General features: G+C 42.9%; 1 protein-coding gene across 1 annotated transcript in view; it reads left to right on the top strand.

The window, feature by feature from the left end:
* LOC120557011 overlaps window positions 1-2,360 on the top strand; it is a 4,151-nt gene extending 1,791 nt beyond the window's left edge. The window contains exons 2-6 of the mRNA XM_039797006.1: window positions 1-121; window positions 266-478; window positions 578-787; window positions 868-1,163; window positions 1,293-2,360. The exon at window positions 1-121 is cut by the window's left edge and continues 1,613 nt beyond it. Of these exons, the coding sequence (XP_039652940.1) occupies window positions 1-121; window positions 266-478; window positions 578-787; window positions 868-1,163; window positions 1,293-1,811 (1,359 nt within the window). The 3' untranslated portion in view covers window positions 1,812-2,360. The remainder of the gene's footprint in view (window positions 122-265; window positions 479-577; window positions 788-867; window positions 1,164-1,292) is intronic.
* The last annotated feature ends 12,000 nt before the right edge of the window (window positions 2,361-14,360 follow it).

Raw genomic sequence — 14,360 nt, 5'->3', positions numbered from 1 at the left:
CAGGTCTACATGGAAACAGGGACGGTTACCAAGGGTGGAATGGCTTTGAAGACCTATGGGTGCGCCAGAGGTTCAACGTCGCTGGAGTCCTTTCACTGCCACCTGACAAGATTTATTCCAGGTTCGTCATTACAGAATATACCATACCTTGTCATTACTGTTTTTCATTGCAATTAACATTTTCCACTGTATGTTTCTTTATGCAATGTATTGTGTTCCACTGTTGTGTGTGTTGTAATGTATTGGCCTCTTTTGGTTTTCACAGGGAACAGTGCCAATAGTCTGAATTTCCAGATTTATCTGTTGGAAGGTCTGTTCCGTTGGAATAAAAACTGCGCTGCAGCTGCACTTGCAGGTGGGGACAATTCAGCCCTGCGGACTTACACTGGGGAGCTGGTGTATGCTGTGAACACCAGCTACACAGCACTGTTTGGCAGGAAATTGGTCCCCGGATTCTGTCCACCTGCAGTACACACAGGTAGATAAGATATTGTGACAAATGTATGAGAAATAAATACAGTTAATGTAAAAGTAGTTTTATTGGTGTTCACAATGATCACAATTGTGCACCTTTCAGAGAACCCCTTTTTAATTTGCCATTGTCGCGAATCTAGTGGCGCCAGATGCTGCGCTGCCTCCTGCCCAGCTGCCCTCTTCTCCACCTCTAGTTGGTTCACACCCACCCACTGCCCAGGGTCCACCTACTCCTGTGCTGCCTGTCGCCCAGCCGTTCTTTGGACCTCTGCTTGGTGCCCAGGGTCCATCCGGCTGGGTGCCCCCAGCAATGGTAAGGTTTCCTATGGTAGTCAAGTTGATAATTAGTTATAATAGTAATATAAGTTCTAAAAAGCAGGTGTATGTTTCCAGCCGCCCTCTGCCATACAGCTGCCCAGCCGCCCTCTGCCCAGGTTCCACATGCTCCTGGGCTGTATGCTGCCGTGCTGCCCCCTGCCGTGCTGCACCCTGCCATGCTGCCCCCTGCCCAGCTGCCTTCCACCCAGCTGCCTGCTACCCAGCCGCCGTCTGTCCAGTTTCGACCTGCTCCAGTGCTTCCGCCCACTACCCAGCTGCCCTCTACCCAGTGTCCACCTGTTCCAGTGCTACCTGCTGCCCAACCGCCCTCTGCCCTGCCTGCCTCAACTGGTTCTGTGCCCTCAGCGACCGTAAGGTTTCCTATGGTAGTCAAAAAACAAACTCACATTCCCAATAATTTAGTAATTTTCCAATGCCCAATTAAATGAAAACAAAAATGCATATGTACACCCACCTAACCGCCAGTTATATATTTCCAGGCTGTTGGTGGACATGGCATTCCAGGATTGGAAAGAGTGGATGAGTTGGCGGAGTATCTTGTCGAACTGAGGACCCAAAGCGGCCTTGTAATGAGTCCACAACAAGTGGCAACAATTATCAGCTTGTGGCAGAACCTAGAGCAGTTTGATAAAGATAGGGTGAACTATGCTGCTCGACATCAGGACAGGCTCATTACGGGGAAGTTTAGGTCGCCAAAAAAGAAGGCTGCCTTCACTCCTGGTGTCGACAGAACGAAGAGGTGCATCCTGGGATCCAGTGGCTCTCTGGCTCAGTGGCCTAACTGCTGTCGCCTCTTAGAGATGACCTTTGTGAGGCTGTGTAACATCCAACGCAGCCCCAAAGATAAAGGCACAGTATCCCTCTCCAGGTTGGACCTCGCTCTCAGGAATTATAGAAAAATTAGGCAGCTAATCCTGAGTAACTCAGAGGTAATGCAGCACACCACACTCCAGCTGGTGGGAGGTCAACCAGAGGATGCTCATCACATGGCACAATGAGCGTCTAAAGGGTCAGGAGGTGTCGGTGCTTTTGCAAGGTCTGCAACTACCTGTGGCTCGGCCAGTCACTTTTGACACACTGCCTCCAGCACGAGTGCAGCCTGTCACACCTCCACAGTACAGCCACCAAATGCACACATACAAAATGCCACCAAACACAGCTGGGCAGGTGAAGACCATGCTAAAAAACATTCCACCCTCTGCCTCAACTACCACAGCCCCTATGGCCTCAGTTGCCCAGATTGCTTCTGCCCAAGCCAACACCAGGGTCTCAGTTTGTGTTGCCACATCCTACAGTTCTATAGTACAGAATGCCCATCACTAACCCTGTAGCAAGCGCTCCCACTTCTCCCATGACCCCTCCACCTGCAGAGACAACAAAACGCAAGTACACCCGTACTGTCAATTTGTGTCGAAAATGTGGCCAGTTTCGTACAAGGGAAACTGGCCGCAGCCAATATAAAGGGAAAATTTACTGCCCAAATACTGAGAGCATAACCAAAGAGGAGTGGCTGCGAAGAATGAGGCAGTTATAGTGCATTTACTTTGCTAGAGCTACTCTCCATAAATGTAAATATGTTTGTTTTAATAAATACACCTTTTTGTGAAATTAATGTCTGGTGTGTTGTATTCATTCACAATCAGGTGTAATTAGGTCAAATGTAATTAACTTTTTCTATGGAGTTGTATTTGAATCCAGTAGGCATAGTTTCTTGCAGGCTGAATGAAATATAGGCCTATGACAGTGTCGTGTGAATGATGTAACTACTCTAAAAAGCATTAAGAGACAATGGACATAGCATAGTCAATGCAGTTCATGCAGTTTTAAAATGTAAATAAAAGTATTTTGGATTCAAGTTTAAATTGTTATACTCATACAAGAAACACAACATAGTATTATTCAATTTATTGATTGCAAACCAGAAAAAAAGAACCAAAATATCTTTTCTCTGCATTTGTTCTAGCAGGGATTGGAACTGGTGATTTCATGGAATTTCTTCCCCTTTTTGCTCCCTTTCTTTCCACTTTCCCCCCCCTTCTCCCCCTTCTTATACAGACGGATGTTCCCCAGCTTTGCTTCAGGTAACCCGCCATTCGTCCAGAAAACCCAGCAGAAACCTGGACCGGATTCACGGACTGGAGAACTAACTGACTGGCTCATTCCGTAAGTGCACAACAAACTTATTTATTTTACGTGAAGGTTTCTTTTATTTTGTTTGCATTTAATAACCGAATTAAACATCGTTTACATTTGTAAACGGAACAGTTTTTGCCATTGTCTTTGTGGACAGTTTAGTTGACATTAGTGTAGCCAAAGAATTTCTAATATAGGAAGAAGTTCCACTCCCTCGTTACTTCCGGCTTCTGAACTGGTTGCAGTTCCACCAGAGTTCCACATAGGGGGCGCTCACAGGCCAGTGCAGAATGAACGGGACTCTATGGAGCTATACCCCTCAAAATCCACTTTTCTCAGGATATAATTTTTTTGTCTAGTAATTTGAATGTTGCATTCGAAAGGGGAGGCTAAGAAAATACACACTGCTGTGTGTTAGATTTTTTTAAAGTCGTTTTTTTGTTCTAAAAAGCCTTTTAAAATGTCAATGACGTCATACACATATACAGCCAGAGATACTGCTTTACGGCAAGCTCTGAGTCGCTTCCTTTGTTCTCTCGAGGCATCGACAACACAGCTGACAGGTTAGGCTCTCCCTGTTAATACAAGCGCTAGAAAGAGGTTTGCTGATGTTTTAAAGACCACACCGAAATATTTACTTTGACATTCTGGCTCTGCTTCGGATGCCGTCAAGCGGGCTCTCCGATCGTAATCAGTCCTTCGCTGACCAATCAGCATTCATTAGCAGAATGCTAGCGTGTTATGGGCAACAACGACTCACCCTGTAAGAAATCAAAAGGACATAAGTACTCGTTCATTCAACTTTCGACCTATAGTTGATGTTGAATTTGCAAAAACTACAATCAAATCTGAGGTTTCTCAATGACAATCGGGCGAAAGAGACACATTTAGCCATCTTGCTCCATAGAGTCCCATTCATTTTGCACTGGACCGCGATCACCCCCAGTGGAACTCTGATGGAATTGCAACCAAATTCGGTACAATGGGGCTGAATAGGGAGTGGAACGGCTTTCCGTAGACCTGCTTTGGTGTAGCATTGCCCAGGGGCGGGCTGGGGCTAAAAAAACAGCCCTGGACTTTCTCCCAAATAGGCCCATCATCCGGCCGTTCGCCCCTAGCCGTGCACGACAGACACTAGCCAGGAAGTCCTGATACTATGCCACACTACTGTAGCCTATCAGACAAGGTATTCACAGCAAGTAACATCTGAAAACCAATGATGATATTTGGGGTTGTGTTTATTAGCCATTTGCGGTTGGTACCATCTTTACAACTAAACACTCTCTGTATAGACAGGTGTTTAGGCTTTTGCTGAGGGTGGTAAGCAAAAAATAGTTCCAGGCTGTGACTATCTGACTTGGGCCGTGTGAATTATTGTGATGTAGAGCATCCTGGCACATCCTGGCACTTCCCTGACCTCTCCCTGTCATCTTTTGTGCTGCAACTATCTTCAACCTGAATAAACCAATGATTTTAAAGATAGGTTATTAGCTATTATTGATGATATAATATGTGTTGCTTTGTGTTAAAGAATAAGCATTGAATAACCTATTTAATATTTTGTCAATGTCATATTACACTTTTTATTCATATTAAGGCTGTGAAATGATGAAAATGACTTTCATAATCAAACCCCAGGTCTTTGCCAGTTCCACAATAGTAAACGCAAATATGAAAGACAAGGAAAAACTGCACTCTGATGGAGGACAGACAGACAGATTTTTTTTTTGATTAAACTTTTGGTAACATTTGGTGAATTATTTAGCCCCATTCCCTGTTTGTTAGCACGTTTAGAGTGGTACCAATGCATGCCTGATGTTTTCCCGTTTAATTTAATACCATAGTCTTCATCCTAGCGGCAAAAGTGAGCTCACTACAACCTCTCATATACAACCAAGTGAAATCGTGGTCAACCCACGATTCATTTCTAACGCATTTAACGTTTCAAATTGACCTAACAGAAATTATTAAAAACTTTAAGTTTGACAGCACAAAATTGCACAATAATTTTCATAATCATGATACACACCCATGTTGACAGCTGACTATGCAATTCGCTAAGATAGGGATAAAGGCGGCCTATTATAATGTACCTCTTGCTGATGTGAAATTAACTCTGCTGTCTGTTCCTCATCATGACCAGGCTGTGGATTGGTGATAGCCAGACTAGTAGGCCTACTCTTCTTCCTCAGTTTCTTTTACACGTAGCATATACAGTAAGTGATTGTATTAGCGCCCCCTGCTATTGGCTGTTAATATCGCTTTATTACTTTTTTTATCTGTAAAACAATGTAGCCTATTATTATTCATGTTTTTTTTTTCATTCCAAAACATTCCCACTCCCATCTCGTAAAATACGGACGTTTGGTCAGGTGCCGTTGTCGTCGTTATTGACGCTAAAAGTCTCCTTTAGAGTCCGCTGCACGGTGTGGGAGGATCCCCCTGCCTCCCCCCACCTCTCCACATTACACGGGGCAAATTTCACGGGGAGAACAGTGGAGGGTTTCCTCCACATTGTCCCACTTTATCTCCGTGCCAGTGCAACCATTTCTTACCATGTAAAGAACTGCAATAGTAGGATTTAAATCAAACTTGTGAAAGCAATAGTGACAAGTAATGCATGTTAATAAAAATAAAGCAGAACACATTCAGAAGACAATGGAATAACTGTTAAACGCGTTTATTTCGGATCAGAGCGGCAGCTGATTTAACACATAAGACTAGAGGATTAATCTTAGCCTGGCTCCAGAGCAGGCTAACAGCCAGGCTAAGATTCATTTTAGCTGCAAAGAATAAATCTCCATGGTTACTTGGCTGGGTTTAATTTAACCTGCTTTTGTGCAACCAAGTCAAAGCTAAATTCATCCAGGATAACATGAATATCCCAGCTTAATCCCTTATCCTGGTTTTGTGCAACAGGCCCTTGGCCTTCTAGTTTCTCATTAATACAAAAATATGATTATTTTTAGTTTCACTTATTGTTTGATGTTTAGTTTGACGATCTGCTTTTTGTTTTAGCTTACCTTTTTTTTCCATTACAGTCTAGCTGACACTTTCATCCAAGCATTTTATAATACAATCCGAAAATGGCAAGAATCCTGCATCAAACCTAACCCTAACTCTGCTTTAAATATGTTGCACTGCTTCAAGTGCTGCAGTCGAAAGCACGTTTTGTTTTTTTCACGTGTAAAATGATTTTGTTAAGTTTCTGATCTTTTGGTTCATTTAGCCTTTTTCTTTTTGTTATCGATACTGTTTTTATTAAATTGTTCATGTTTTATGTTTTTATTATTTAATTATTTTGACCTGTGTGTGCAGAGCCATGAAGACAAAAACCCGTTGTAGAAACTCATTTGATCCCCAAAAAAACAATGAAGCAATCACTGAATGTTAGAACTTGTACGTGAGTGGAAACCGTAGACAAACCCTAGACCAAGCCGTAGCCAATCTCCTCCAACCTCAGGTGCTAGCACCTCTCTATATGAGAAAGGTTCTCTACTGTGCGCAAAGTGCATGAACCAAGAAGACGAGCGTGGATTGGAAAAGGCAGGCAGGGACAGATTAAAGGCGTTGCTCTACCCTAGTTCTGGTAGTGTGTCCTATTTCCTTCTTGAGTGGGTGACAAGAGTCATCCAAGGGGGGGGGAAATGTGGTTGGAAAAAGTGCACTCCTATTATAAATATTTTATTAGATATGGGTTTGTATTGTAATGTCTGTCATATAATCAAGAAATCAGACAAATGTACTCTCACTATGTAATTATATTTTGGGATCAAGATATTTTACAGGTCCCTCACATATATTCACTTTTCTTTCTAAGTAACATAAGTATAGAAATGTTCACTATCTATCAATCATGTATCAATATGGGTTTTTATTCAGTACACATTGGGTTAATTTTTTAACCCTCATGTTGTCCTTGGGTCAAATTTGACCCGTTTTCCAATTTCTTTTCTTTCTTTTCATATTAAAAAATATGGGATGTTAAATAAGCACCGAAAATGTAAAAAAAAAAAAAAGGACAAAAAGTTGGGAAAAGCAACAAAAACGATCCGACTATCGGGTTTGGTCAGTTGATGTAAATGCCAACTAAAGGCCCTGACACACGGCCGACCATCAGCAGAAAAGCCAGTCGGCTCCCCGAGGTCCAAAAAGTGCCTCGGAACACACCGAAGTGACGATGTCTTGAGCGTACGTTCTGCACATGCGCAAGACGTAATACGCAGGGTTTGTAGGGGTGCTTGATAATGCAGCTCCCGCATCCCATAGCTCATAATTTGCCCAAACTGCCTTTCAGTAAAAGGGGCAAAATTATGGAACTCCACCAGACCACTTGAAATGTATCCCATTTATTAGCCACCTTCAAAAACAAATACCAAATTGTGGCTAATTCAGGAACAATATTGCTCTCATATTTAGTGTTTACACTGTGCTGTCTCCTGTCTCAAAACAATGCTGAAAAGCTAGCTCATGCATTCGTTACTCTCCAGCTAATCCAGAATGCTGCAGTGCGTGTCCTCACAAGAACTAAGAGAAGAGATCATATTTCTCCTGTATTAGCTTCTCTGCATTGGCTTCCTGTAAAATCCAGGATTGAATTTAAAATCCTTCTCCTGACCTACAAAGCTCTAAATGGTCAAGCAGCATCATATTTAGAAGAGCTCCTAATACCTTCTTGTCCCACTAGAGCACTGCGCTCCCAGAATGCAGAGTTACTTGTGGTACCTAGAGTCTCTAAATCAACCAATCACAATCGTCTTGGGCGGTGCTAAGCTCCGGACGGAGCAACGGTGCCTCTGCAAAATAGCCTCGGGAAGGAACTTGTTTTGGTGGAACGTGGACGTTCAAAAGTTGTTTTAGGGTGCCCGGATGGCTCAGTTGGTAGAGCTCACTTACAACTACCGTATTTCCTCAAATAAAAGCTGGGGCCTTTATTTACCTGAACTGCAGAAGGTAACAGGCTTGTATCTGAAGCAGGCTTTTATTAGAGACCATAGTGTTCCAGTGGATAGAGATTATTCATTTTTTAAGAAACATTTGCAAAAATATCACCATATACAACAACAGCCAGAAGGGCGACAAAGCAATTTGGGTCAGAATGAATCAAACACCACCATTGTGTCAGTTTCAACCCTGTAAATGTACCGGGTATTTATTTCAAATACAGGTACTACGGTATTTGCTGGTATATTACAATAAGAGCATACAGTAGTTGCTGGTTTGCAGCACACCAGTATCTGATTAACGTTACAGACGGTAGCTAGCTAGCTTTGTTTCTAGCTCCAGGCTAACGTGTTTCCTCCCACCTCCAGCTAGATAGCTGTGCTCTGCTCTTGTCAGCTAATCTTGTCAGCTCATCCTTCTGTTTCTTCCAGTATCGGATTCTCCTGCGGTCAATGTCGAAAATGTCTCGCAGCTTTTTCACGAGTTTTTAATTTTTTTATGAGTTTTAAATGAGACCCGTGTTCCATCCAATGTAGCTACTGCCATCTATTGGCACCTGTACGTTATTGCAAACTACACCTGGCTGAGTTACACATACAGCCGCATTGACTAAAATACCTTTAGGACAATAATTCAGAAAAACAAAGTGTGGAAAAAAGCATGAATATATTGTTGAATCTGTTAAATTAAATTGGTAGAAATGTACATTACAATGAACTTGAATTTTATTTTGACTTAATGATATATAGGAAAGCATATCAGACATATTTACACTGTTGTCTCTACATACCCACTCTCACTGTTGTCCCCACATACCCAATTTCACTGTTGTCCTCCACATACCCACCTCTCACTGTTTCCCACATACACTCTACTGTTTCCTCTACATACCACTCTCTACTCATTGTTCCCTCCATACCACTCCTACCGTTGTCTCTCTACATACTACTCTCACTCCTGTTGTCTCCTACATACCATCTCTACTGTTGTCTCTCTACATACTTCTACTCCTCTCTGTTGTCACACTCCCATTCTCTCCCTGTTGTCTCTACACCACTCTCACTGTTGTCCTCTACATACTACTCTCTCACTGTCCCTACATACTTCCCTACTGTTTCCCCTACATACCACTCCCACTGTTGTCTCTCCTACATACTACTCTCTCACTGTTGTCTCTCTACATACTACTCTCTACTGTTGTCTCCACATACTCACTCCTCTACCTCTGTTGTCTCTCTACATACCTTCACTCTCTCTCCTCTGTCTCCTACATACTCACTCTACTCATTGTCTCTCATTGTCTCTTTTCTCCTCACTGTCTCTCTACATACACTACTCTCTACTGTTGTCTCCACATACCACCTCTCACTGTTGTCTCTACATACCCACTCTCACTGCTGTCTCTCCACATTACCACTCCCCTACTGTTGTCTCCTACATAACTACTCTACTCTCTACTGTTGTCTCTCTACATACTACTCTCACTGTTGTCTCTCTACATACTCACTCTCTACTGTTGTCTCCTCTACATACCACTCTCTACTGTTGTCTCTACATACCCACTCTCTACTGTTGTCTCCTACATACTCACTCCCTACTGTTGTCCTCTACATACCTCACTCTCTACTGTTGTCTCTCTACATACTACTCTCACTGTTGTCTCTACATACTCACTCTACATACTCACTCTCTACTGTTGTCTCTCTACATACTACTCTCTACTGTTGTCTCTACATACTACTCTCTCACTGTTGTCTCTCTACATACCATTTCTCTACTGTTGCTCTCTACATACTCACTTCTCTCTACTGTTGTCTCTCCACATACTACTCCCACTGTTGTCTCTACATACCACCTCTCACTGTTGTCTCTACATACTACTCTCACTCACGTCTCTCTACATACTCACTCTCTACTGTTGTCTCTACATACTACCTCTACATACCCTCCCCACTGTTGTCTCTCTACATACTACTCTCTACCATTGTCTCTATTGTCTCTCTGCTACTCTCTACCGTTGTCTCTCTACATACTCTTTACTGTTGTCTCTACATACTCCTCTACTCACTGTCTCTCTACATACCTCCACTATTGTCTCTATTGTCTCTCTATATTCTCTCTGTCTCCATACCACTTTTACTTTGTCTCTACCATTCTCCACTGTTGTCCTCTACATACTACTCTCTCACTGTTGTCTCTCACATACCACTCTCTACTGTTGTCTCTCTACATACCACTCCTACTGTTGCTCTCTACATACTACCTCTACTCCTCGTTGTCTCTCTACATACTACTCTCTACTGTTGTCTCCTACATACTCACTCTCACTGTTGTCTCTACATACTACTCTCTACTGTTGTCTCTCTACATACTACTCTCTACTGTTGTCCTCTACATACTACTCTCTACTGTTGTCTCTCTACATACTACTCTCTACTGTTGTCTCTCTACATACTACTCTCTACTGTTGTCTCTACATACCACTCTCTACATACCCTCCCTACTGCTGTCTCTACATACCACCTCTACCACTGTCTCCTATTGTCTCTCCTCCACCTTCCCTACATACTACTCTACCTTTTCCTACATACCACTTCACTGTTGTCTCTACATACCACTCTCTACCTTTTTCTCTCTACATACTACTCTCTACCTTTTTCTCTCTACATACTACTCTCTACCTTTTTCTTTCTTAATACTCCGTCCTCTTACAGCGCCGCGGAGCTGCTGTTCTGCCTGGTGCGTACCAAACAGATTCTGAAGAGGGGATTATTGCATCAGTATCTGACGCTGAGAGACACTGACCCAAACGTCCGTATTTGACGAGTTGGGAGTGAGGGTTGGTAAATGAGAATGTAAGAACCATTTTAGGCATTCAACAATAATAAATGAAAATTGAAATGCTTAAAACATGTTATTTATTTCCAAATACGTTTTTGTAAAAGCCACAGGGAGCCACTGGAGGGCAGCAGCTGCCCACCCTTTGACTAAGTAAATGTACACTCAAAGGTTCAGCAACAGTAAAAGTAACTGCATCGTCCTTTAACCGAATAGTTTACTTAAAAGGTAGTAACTACCTCTTAATTAACCATTCAACAATTAACCTTGTCCTACTTCTTAACCCCTGAGAGTCATTATTAAACATCTGAGTGTAACAACAGATCTGCAGTCCTGCCCTCAGAGACTGAATGGGAACACATGCAGCCAGATGTAAACCGCAGCCAGTCCCGCGTAACTCAACCCCCGTAGTTTGCCAGAACAGATCCATCATCATTTACGCCCTGCTGAGCGCTGTTTGTCTCCGCAGCTCCCCGCCTGCTAAAGGTCAGAGCATAAGAGACTGTTTAGTGGCCCTGAGCAGCGTATGAAAGGCCGGCCTTGACGGCGTCGGCAGCAGCAGCAGCGGAGAGAGGGGTTGGGAGGAAATGAGCGTGAAATGAATGTCACATTGAAATCAAAAGGCAGGGCAAGATAAATGACAGAGGTGGTTGGAAATCACCTGGACCAGGGGGAGGGAGACACAGAGAGGGCGATGGATGGATGTATGGAGGGAGGAGTAATTATTAGTGATTGAGCAGCTTCCCCCCTCGTGTGTTTCATTAGGAGCGGGCTGTTTCGCACACAGTCTCTTCTCTGTTGGGCCGCGCCAGAGCCCGGCAACTCCGGTTTATTTGTCCATCTGAAATCTTAACAGTTAATACCTGTATATTTCCAGCATAATATTGTCTCTGGCAGAGATTGCCAGAAAACGTATCCCCGTGAAAATAAACGGCTGTATTCGCATGCCAGGTAACACAAGGGCCATGTGCTGAAAAGGGAGGGGGCAGATCATAGAGAGAGGGAGGGAGGGAGGGAGGGAGGTCAGACAGGTGAGGTGGAGAAGAAGGAGTAAGGCCGCGTTCAAACAGCCTGTGTCGGCCGTCAGACGGTGTGGCAATAAAGCAGGTCTTTCCATTCATTTTGAATGTTGGTAGTGCGCTTAGGTTGCAGAAGGGGTTCGCCGCAGGGTGGGGAGACGCAAAGAAACGCAGCGGGCCTGCAACGAAAAGTTGACACAGAGTCAACCTTTGGAGAAACGCAACCCTGTGTCACGCTGCAGTGGCCAATCATGTGCGCGTGGATCAGACTTGTCAGAGTGTTTTGAGGCGGTGTGAGAGTCCCGTACAGGAAACAGGAAACATCACTGCCTCTGTCTCTGCCACAAGAGAGAGTTCAAAACCCCAAACACAAGCTCTGAACTGCCTGGGAGTCTGGGGAACAGCTGACTGTTTCCTCCGTCCCGCTGTCTCTTTTCTTTCTCCGGGAAATGAAGCTGCCTTCAAGTGCACTCGGAATCGTCCGGAGCTATAAACGAGCTGACGGAAAATAGTAACTGTGAATTATGAACAGTCCCTCCAGAAAAACGTGATTATGCGATTGCATAATTGAACGCATAATCAGCCGCATAAATTGCCGATTTTTGCGCAAAATATGCGGGGCTTGCATGATTTCATAATCCTCTCATTTTCGTTGCAAAAAAGTCACATAATATATCTTAGCAGAAAGTTGAAAAATGTTGCGTTTACTTCACACAAGAGCAGCCATTTTCCCCTGTTGCCATGGGAACGTTATGAAGTGACATAATTACGCGACGTGAACATCATCGAAAAGCAGGGTGTTGTGGAATCACTTTTTTTTCTCTTTTTCATCAAACCGCAGTTTTTGCAAGTTCCCGCAATTTTTGCAATTTCATCGCATAAAATTGCATAAATATCCCGCATATTCCATCGCATTTTTTAAGAAAACCGCATAATCAAGGATTTTTGCCCGCAACAATCACAAAAAAACTCCGCATTTTTCTGGAAGGACTGTATACAGTCTACTTGTGCTACATTGGGGGGTTAAAGAACACAACTGGATGTCACACAAATTGCCGACCGAACAATCCGCCGAGAATCCCTGGATCGCTTTTTTAGGTCTGAATACAGCTGATGGATAAAAAAAGACAATGGGAGAAGAACAGAAGCAGTTTGAGAGAGATGTGAAGGTGAGTATTAAAAACAAAAAAAACACACAAGAACATTTTTAAAGCGGCCATATTATGCTCATTTTCAGGTTCATAATTGTATTTTGAGAATACAGAATACAGAGTACCAGAATAGATTTACATGCTTTAATTTTCAAAAAACACCATATTTTTGTTGTACTGCACATTGCTGCTGCTCCTCTTTTCACCCGGTGTCTTCAGCTCTCTGTTTTAGCTACAGAGTGAGACATCGCACTTCTGTTCCATCTTTGTTGGGAGTCGCACATGCTCAGTAGCTAGGTAAGGATCACATCAGCTAGTCAGGTCAGTTACAAGGCAGGATTAGCCGGGAGACTTCTTCTAAACTTCTTCTTCTTCTTTGAGTCCATGAAAAGCGCTATATAAATTCAATTTATTATTATTATTATTAAACGAGGGCGCACTTCCAACTTTGCGTGGAATACCTGCAGAACAGGGACATGGAAGTAGTTCTTTAGTAGATTATGGTGAACTTGTGTGTGTTGTAGCAGTGTTTTGCCATTGAGAACGAGCTAGCATGCTAGCGGTTAGCCACCTCGTTTCGGCTAGAGACGTAGAAAGCCGTGCAGATTTTGAAAAGCTCACCCGGAGACTGAAGGCAGGATACATTCAGAAACCATATCTCACTCAAAACAGCATGGATGGTTATTTTTCCAAGTCTGTATGCGTGTGGAAGCACCAGAGACACAAAATAACACCCCAAATCCCAGAAAAAAGTGCTTTTTCCCTCAATATGGGCACTTTAAAGGGTAACCATTTTTTTCCCAATCCGGATGCTATTTTCTCATGTTTTTGTGTCTAAGTGACAGACAGGAACAAAAACCAACCGAAATGTCCATTTAAAACTGCAGTTTTAAAGTGAATGCTACTAGAGTTATTAATCAAGCCTTGAAAGAAAATGAAGAAGTAAATAGTGCATTGACAGATACCGCTATGCTTGATCTGAGTTGAGAAATTTAGCAAACATTAAATTAAAAAAGGTATTTCCAGAACAAGCACACTGCAATTGCTGGAGAGAGTTTGGCTGGGGATGAGAGAAATCTTTCAGGTTACAAAAAATAACCGAAATGACCCTTTAAAACTGCAGTTTTAAAGGGTCATTTCAGTTGTTGTTGTTTTTTTGCTTCTAGAGTTATTAATCAAAATCCTTGAAAGAGAGAGAGAGAGAGAGATTTCGGAACTTCTGTAAAAAGCTCAAATATGTTTTACAGCTCTTGACAGATCTATTTAATTTTTTTGGGGCTAAAAATCTCTCTTTTGATAATAAAGGTTGCTGGCCCCTGCCATATAGACTATGAAAAAAAATGGACGTAACATCAGTGTCATCATCCATTGGCTTCGAGTTTGGCGATACGGGCGTCAACATCAGACAGAAAGACGGCTTGGGATCGGCCTTTTTCATCAGTTATTCCCTGAACTGTTGAAC

The sequence above is a fragment of the Perca fluviatilis genome, chromosome 4, assembly GCF_010015445.1.
Source record: "Perca fluviatilis chromosome 4, GENO_Pfluv_1.0, whole genome shotgun sequence".
NCBI lineage: Eukaryota > Metazoa > Chordata > Actinopteri > Perciformes > Percidae > Perca > Perca fluviatilis.
This window is presented reverse-complemented; position numbering and strand designations above follow the sequence as displayed.